The sequence below is a fragment of the Palaemon carinicauda genome, chromosome 1 (assembly GCF_036898095.1).
Source record: "Palaemon carinicauda isolate YSFRI2023 chromosome 1, ASM3689809v2, whole genome shotgun sequence".
Classification (NCBI taxonomy): domain Eukaryota; kingdom Metazoa; phylum Arthropoda; class Malacostraca; order Decapoda; family Palaemonidae; genus Palaemon; species Palaemon carinicauda.
This window is the reverse complement of record NC_090725.1, coordinates 129,219,173-129,227,716: the sequence shown is the minus strand read 5'-3', so window position 1 is coordinate 129,227,716 and position 8,544 is coordinate 129,219,173. Positions and strand designations below refer to the sequence as shown.

The 8,544-nt window shown below is 33.8% G+C and overlaps 1 protein-coding gene across 5 annotated transcripts in view; it reads right to left on the bottom strand.

Moving 5' to 3' along the window:
• Positions 1-1,718: 1,718 nt before the first annotated feature.
• The window catches only part of LOC137643145 (uncharacterized), a 23,233-nt gene continuing 16,407 nt past the window's right edge, over positions 1,719-8,544 (bottom strand). The window contains exons 4-6 of one of the 5 annotated variants that reach the window (XM_068375997.1): positions 5,831-6,620; positions 2,260-2,617; positions 1,719-2,003 (exon numbers count right to left, since the gene is read on the bottom strand). In XM_068375997.1, the coding sequence (XP_068232098.1) occupies positions 2,274-2,617; positions 5,831-6,620 (1,134 nt within the window). In that variant the 3' untranslated portion in view covers positions 1,719-2,003; positions 2,260-2,273. The remainder of the gene's footprint in view (positions 2,004-2,259; positions 2,618-5,830; positions 6,621-8,544) is intronic. The other 4 variants (XM_068376003.1, XM_068376006.1, XM_068376011.1 and 1 more) reach the window with 4 other exon arrangements.

Below are 8,544 nucleotides of genomic sequence, written 5' to 3'. Positions count from 1 at the left end.
AGTTTGTAATCAAGAATCACACCTAAAATTTTAAGAGTCGTATAGAGTTAAAGAGAAATTATTAATGCAGAGATCTGGATGTTAAGGAGCCACAGCCCTCGGCCTATTCACAATCATACTTTGAGTTTTGTTAGGGCATATCTTCATACCCCATAATTTGCAACATGCACTAATTTTAGCTAAATCTCTGTTAAGAGTTGCAGCAACCACATATCTACATTCAGGATATGGAGTTGATGTAAAGAGAGTAGCATCATCTGCATATACAAAGAGCTTGTTTTCTAGGTCAAAGCACATATGTGTATATAGTATGAAAAGTAATGGGCCAAGAACACTACCCTGAGGAACACAAAATATATTCCTCTACTCACTATGGTGCCCATAAACAACAACTCTGCAATCTATTACTTAAAAATTCAATAATGATGCTAAGAAAACAACCACTCACTCCCAACTGTTTAAGTTTGAAAATAAGGTCCTCATGACTACCACGGTTAAAGGCAGCACTAAATCAAGGCCAACCATACGAACCTCCTGCCCATAATCGAAGGATTTCTATACAGAATTGGAGATTGTAGAAAAAGGGAATCATTTACTCTAAGGCCATTGCCATAGCCCTACTGTAAACTAGGGAACAGATTATTACCTTCAGCATACCTATTTAGACGTTTTAAGATGTTAAGATATAATCTAAAACTGCAAGAAGATATACTGCCATTACAAATGAACATTGATAAAATCCTTTTTTTAACCGTGAATAAAATATTTAACTTTATTAACATAAGTTATGTTACATAACTACAACTAATGATAATGTTCATGTAATGTATGTATGCAAATTAAATAGTTTAATCGTATGCTACAATAATGAGTATAACATCCTTTAAGTGCAAGAACATATAGTTAAGAATGATAAACTGCATATGGATTTATTTTGTGATACCATTCGGTATACTATTTCTTTTTGAAGGAATTGTTACAGTTGAAGATTATAAAACAAGAAATTGGATACCGAAATAAGTACTATAAGTGCCAGATGTAACGAGGGAAACACATGATAAAGAAGGTTGTGCACATTATGGAAATAATTGGAATGAAGGAACGTTTGCTAATAACATCGAAATTTATTCCATTTCCTTGGTGGTAAAAGGGATGTTGGTAACGATTCATTCACCATTGTAAAAAGATCTTTAACATTGACATGAAAAGTTAAGAATTTAAACAATGCAAAAGATAAAGATAGATAAAAATTAATTAGAATTTCCTTTAAAGTCTTCAGTGCAGAGATCACCTATTTTTCTGCAAAACTGCGGTAGTTAATGAGTTTGGTAGGGCTTTTTCCCTCCAAGATGGACTAAATCAAACTTCAAAGAGCTGAACATCTATTACTGTCAACCATGTTAGAGATTGTTCAGTGAAACAACTCATGCAAATATGCTCCTACAAAGATTACATTTTGGACCAAAAATGATTATATATGCCATTGGTTTTATAAGTCGATGTTATCTTGATTTTAAGACGGATACGATTTTCAGTTATGCTACTTACGTCAGTTTTCTCTAATTTAATTTATTTGGTTTCCCTTCTTGCTCTTTCTTGTTTATTCCTTTCATTTACTAATTGCAACTTAGTAAATACTGCAGACACCATTTTTCAAGATGCTTATTTACAATAGCAAGTAAGAAGTATTTAGTGTTGGAAAATGAAAGACAGTGATATGTATAACAACTGAAATTTAATCATATACTAACAAACAGAAAAATACTCCTTGTAACTAATATCAATACTACTAAAGGGTTTGTGTACATGATAAATAAAAATAAAAGGATGATTACAGTTACGGCTCCTAATGCCCAGACCCACAAAGTCTAATCTCAGACCAGTCACCTTAGATTGTAGTACTTAGAGATAAAGGTTAATCTGTGGCAGACGTCTTCTCTCCAAGGCTCCTCAGACTTCAGTGTTGCTTCACACCATCGATGAAAAGCGTATTTGCACTAAATCTGAAACGATTTAAATAATACTTATGCCAAACGTTCACAAGGTCAGATGTAGGTATGATACACGTAATTGTATTATCTTTATATGCATAGCATAAATATCATGGAAATCATCTTTGAAGTTGTCTAATATTTATATCAGTTTTATAAGCTTTGTGTAGGCCTAGGCTTACAAATATCTTTTCTTATACATTTATTAAATAAAGTTGAACAATAAGGATCGAAACAATTTAGCAAAGTATTATGAAATATATCCTACCTCATCCGACAGAATCAGTTGGAAACGCGAGCTCGGCGATCACCACGATTCGGTGGGTTCCAGACAGAATCTGATCCAACCGGGTAATGTACAAATGCATATTGGGGAGGATTGGAGTTACCTCCTGATGTCCTAAAATTAGTTATTAGCTGTCCACCACGGATACTGGCTGCTGGGGCTGCAGAGCCTGCTGGGGCTACAGAGCCTGCTGGGGCTGCAGAGCCTGCTGGGGCTGCAGAGCCTGCTGGGGCTACAGAGCCTGCTGGGGCTGCAGAGCCTGCTGGGGCTACAGAGCCTGCTGGGGCTACAGAGCCTGCTGGGGCTGCAGAGCCTGCTGGGGCTGCAGAGCCTGCTGGGGCTAAACAAAAACGTAGATTACTGAAACTTTTATTTTTGATAGAGTTGGATATGAAAAAATGAACGTGAATTTCATGAAACTTCAAGTTAAAGTAACTCGATTACCTGAAAGCCGCTTAGAAAAGTAGTATGCAGCGTAGGATATGACTATAATAGTGTCAGATATAGCCTGACAGGCTATTTCAATTGATTGCCATTGAAAATAAAATAGGTTGCTTCAGTGTTATGAAATTTTGAAAAAATGTTATCCGCTTGATAACCGAAAGCGAATGTGACTTGCCGAAGGTCATATAGAAATATATCTTAAAGGCATATATCTAATATCTTTGTTTATACATAGTGTGATTGCATATTCTGATTGGCAGCTGTATGTAGAAAACACGAAGCTTATCTTAGCGTTTTCTTACTATACTGAAGTGGCAAGTGAGTAGTGCCTCTTTCAGATATTAATCTTTTGCTATTGCTTTCGGTGCTAGGACGACGGTGAGAAACTCGCTTTTAGCAGTTTCCTTTATATTTCTTAAACACTGCAGTGCAAGGCAATCAGTGACTGATAATTCATGTTTTTATGCATGATAGTGATATGCTATTATTTTCTGCCTTAAATTGTACGTTTGTATACCACTTTCGTTTGACACGCGGATAAAGAATTCCAAATTTTATAATTTCAGAACAAAAGTTTTTTCAGCGACTAATCAATTAGAAAAGCTTTATCGTACTATATCCAGCACAATTCTAATGCCCATTTCACACTTCAGACTATGATTACTTTAAGCGGCTTTCGGGTAATCGGGTTCCCACTGAAAACTCTGAGAAAAAACGTTAAAAGTCTAACTAATAAATCATAGAAATCAGAAAGTTGTAATATTTGTAATTTACTGTCTTTGCATGAAAGGAACCAAACAGTAAATAATATTCTGCAATGCATGTTTTGACAGGAACCATTTTTAATGCCTGTGGGGTCCTGCAAGAAAGATATTGCCTTCAGAGAATGTTATACGATTGAAATATGGCAACCTTAATTATAATGTGTAATGTTTCTAGAGGAACGAGGCAATACCCTACCATCATTAACTAGCGAATCTATTATTTGTTCTAGCGGAAGTCATTTCGTATCTTTAATTAGAACGTACTCATTGATTAATTAATAGATTCCACCAGTGAGCAAAATGCTCCATCTTTTCCTTGTCTGGGTCGTTTCATGTTTGGAAAACTTCCTATCAACCGGTGCAGCAAAACATTGCGATTGGAAGCAACAAAATTACCTGCAAAGTCTAGAGACTCTAGAGGTATCTGTGATTGTAAGGAAATTTCTCTTCATAAATATAGAATGATATTCATGTCTGATGGTTTGATTTTAAGTATGTCTTGATATCTTATTGTCAGAAACATTAACCAAACGTAATAATTCAATCAGACTGAAAGGTTGCAATTAATTCTAATAGTATTTGGTAAAGAGAAAAATTAGTTAGGGAATGAAAGAATGTATTTATGGCTTGAATATTGCCTAACAATAACGGGACTGGATTAGCTTCTATGCAGATGAGCTGATAATTCAAAATATTCTTTATTTCAAAACACAGCTTGAAAGATAAATTAAGTAGGATATCAAATGCTTTGAGCAACAGAAATGTAAACATTGGCCGTGGTTCTTTAAGGACACATTTGAACAAGCAAAAGAAAAACCATAAGGATATCTTCTAAAGCAAAGATAATCTTAAAGAAAAAAAAAAGAAATGTCGATATAGGTTAGATCTACTCCAAAAAAATGTGTACATATATATATATATATATATATATATATATATATATATATGTATATATATATATATATATATATATATATATATATTTATATATATATATATATATATATATATATATATATATATATATATATATATATATATAAAAATTGGCACATGTTTAGTTTGGTCCAGCATTCATTAATAAAATTTCCAACTTTTAAATGGTTTTGTTATTCATATTCCATCTATCTATTAATTTTTAGTATTTCACTGATAATCTATAATATATAACAGCATAATATGAAAACAAATTAGGTCTACTTATATCATTTGATTCGAATGAAAATATTATGTTCTGATATATGTGGGAAATTCTTACAATGATGAAACCTACTAAAGAAACAGACGGTAGAGAGGTTGTAACTCCGTGACATACTAGATAATAATATGTTGTAACTGGACCATCATCAAAAATGCGTTTTTACGAGCGTAGAATTGAAATTATTTATCTGAATGACATCTGCCGAAATTATTTCATTGTAGCGTTCTCTTTACAGACAGTAGTGGGCTGGAATAAGTTCTTTACAAACTAACAATGTTTTCTCTCTTTTAAGCAATAGATCCACGGGAGCCATAGAATCATGTTTACGTCTGAGAAGAGTCTCTTGAACTATCTCTAAAATCATTAGGCCTACTGTAATTGCAATTAGTTTATTCATATAGAATATATCAGGATTCTATTCTGAAGTTAGCTCTCTTCTTTGAAAGAATTTAGGGTTGACAGCAAGGTTATCAAAATCGGACAGCTGATTAATAAAATTCAGAACAAAGAATTCTCATGAGTGAAATAATCGAATTTACTTTCCTCTTCAATCACTCATTTTTCATCTGTATAAAGGTCCTTGATCAAAGGGTATCCACAAAAACAAATTACTTATATTTATTTTATCTCACTCATATTATACCATGCCAAAACAACTTGGTTTAACGGAATAATGTTGCTGACTTTTTTTTTTTAGGTTAATATTATACGAAAGAGACCATTTCGCACGTGAACAGGAAACTTTATTCATCTCTACCCAGCAGTATCATACGCAATCAAGAGTAGGCCTATTTTGTTAAAGAGATTTTATATAAGCCACAATCGTTCCACGAGGTTACTTTTTTTCTAATATACTTTTGCACTGCTTATATCTAATGAATAAGATAATCGCTGTGTAATGTTAGGCCTACTCACAGTTTTCTTCCGTTTCATAGGAAACGAAAGCGGATGAAATGTACGCAGCGGGTTGTGATTATCCCTAGAAAAATTTTGAAAAAGAGAAGTTTATCGAGTCATTTATAGATTATTTTGACAACTACCTATGTAAAATATACAATAACTATGATAGGATCATGAAGTTTTTGTATAAAGTTTACATCAGTAGAGGTATACAGAATATGATAATGCAGTAAACACTACGTACCTTCGGAGCATGTATCTGGAATGATACATTTGGTAAGTGTCAAAGGCTGGCAGTTGGGGGAGGGTCCCTTCCCACACCTTCCTACTCCAAGCTCACTCTGAACCCATTCATATCCATGAGGACATTGTCGTTGGTCTTGTCGAAAGCTTCCGTCACTTAATAGGACACACTCGTAATATTTATCACAGCTGAGAGGGTCAGAGAAACGTCCTTCTCTTTGGCAAGTGAATTTTCCTGTGTCCCAGCTACAGGGATCTTCACATTGCCCTTTAATTTCATTGTACATCAAACCATCACTGCAGGAAAAGGGTTTTTGGATCCAGCCATTTTGACTTGCAATACAAGTATAGTATTGAGTGCAGTCATCATGGTAAGCAAAGACGCCTGCTTCCATACATGGAGAAAAGCCGTTCGCATTCTTGCACTGTTGAGTACTTTCATCAAAGATCATTTCCCCTGGGCAGTGATACATGTCAGGTTCTGCTTCAGTAGCGCTACAGAAGAAGAACATTTGTGTGTCATAAGGATCGATGAAGAATGCGTTGGCGCGGCTGCAGGAGCATGATGGTTCGGGTGTAGGATAGCAGATGGCTCCACCAAATGCATCCTTTACTGAGCAAGTATCCGATGTGCCGCAATTTTCAACAAATGCAACTCCTTCGATACAATTCACAACTGTTTTGCAATCGGCGCAGAAGAATCCATTACGCCTGCTGCCGCAGATGCTGCTGAACCTACGATCGACGGTAAGAGATCTGGCAGTACGTGGTCTACTTGCACATTCGTCCCCCTAGAAAGATTAATGATATTTAACACTTTTACTCTTTTCAGTGCTTAATGGATGGATAACAGAGGAGTAAAAGATGCTAAAATATGGATTACTATTTATAGTAACGGTTTATACACGAATCCGTACAGTATATATTACCCATACGTTCATGATTATTCATGCCATTCTAGTCGCTCTTTTTTTTATATAGGTGAGGGTTTGCTGAAATCTAGAAATTTCACGAATGCCAATAAAGTAATGAATAAGAAATTTTGTTTTCATTGGTAAAACAATGGTTTTATTGGGCTATCCGCATGAGCAAAAGTATGTGCTCTGACATAAAACTAAATCATTCAAGCAATAATACCCTGATGCAAAACTTTGTCTAACTTTAGGAAGATACAGAATCAATATTATTGTATACCTGTTTAAACGGACAAAATGTGTACATATGCGTGGAAGAAGACTCACAACAAAATCAACAAAGGGTTGATCAACAAAAAACTCTTGATTATATTAAGAAGGAAGTCAGATCGACTTAAAACAAAGTAATTAGACTAATCCATCACATATAACAATGACACAGAAGAAATAAGTAACCTAAAGTGTAATATAAAGGTCAAACCCTGATACTAGCAGCAGTAGCAGCAGGATAAAAAAAGATATTAAAAATTATTTAGGAAAACGTCACCGCCATCTTCCCCGAAGAGGCCAAGATCACCTTCACCATTTACTGCAATAGTAAATTTAATTGAACAACAGATTTACTTAAGAACATCTTCGAAGCCTCCTCTCGAAGATTTATAGAAAGTGAATGTCATGTGCAGATTTAAATGCCAAAATATAGTTTTCCTTCAATTTTACATAGGAATGACACTCATGCATACTTCTAAAAATCTTTCGTGATACATACTGGGCACTGCAATATTCAAGCATTCTAGGACAAACACCATACGCTTTTAGACTCTCAGAACCTTTACCTAGATAAACAAAAACTTCAACTAACGATGAACACATAAGAAAAAAACATGCCATTCTTCCTTCCATCACCTACAGAGGTAGCCCTTTCCACGCCATAACGATGAAAACGGGAATCTCTCTCTCTCTCTCTCTCTCTCTCTCTCTCTCTCTCTCTCTGTATATATTTATGTATATATATATACACACATATATATACATATATATATACTATATATATATATATATATATATATATATATATATATATATATACATATATATATGTATATATATATATATATACATATATATATATATATATATATATATATATATATGTATATATATATATATATATATATATATACATATATATATATATATATATATATATATATATATATATATATATATATATATATATATATATATATATATCAAACTTCACGAAGTCTCTGGTCAAGAAATGGATTAGCGGGCCAGTGTCGATCAGTGAAAAATACCTTTCACCACATATTCTTATACATGCTGTAAAATAAACTGCATATCGTTCACTTGCAAGAGCTCGTGCTAGTGAATGCTAACTTAATAATCCTAAACAACTTCCCATGTTATTCCGCTAGCAACCTTTGGAGTTGGACTGAAGCCTGCTTAGGCGACTTGGAATAAGCAACTCAACTTCTGGCCGTTCAGTTTTATTTGCACCACCAGTAAAAGAGAATCATAAGGAAAATAGAAAACGAAAAATTAACGCAACTGTAGAGAACTTTCTTTAATAATAATAATAATAATAATAATAATAATAATCATCATCATCATCATCATCCGCATCATCATCCTCATCATCACCATCATCATCATCATAAAATATTTGTTTATATATGTCATGATTCTTTATCTCATAATCTAATAATTCAAGGGATCAGATAAAATAGCTATTCATACATCTACTTTCAACGTTATTATCTTCTGAAACCTTTGAACT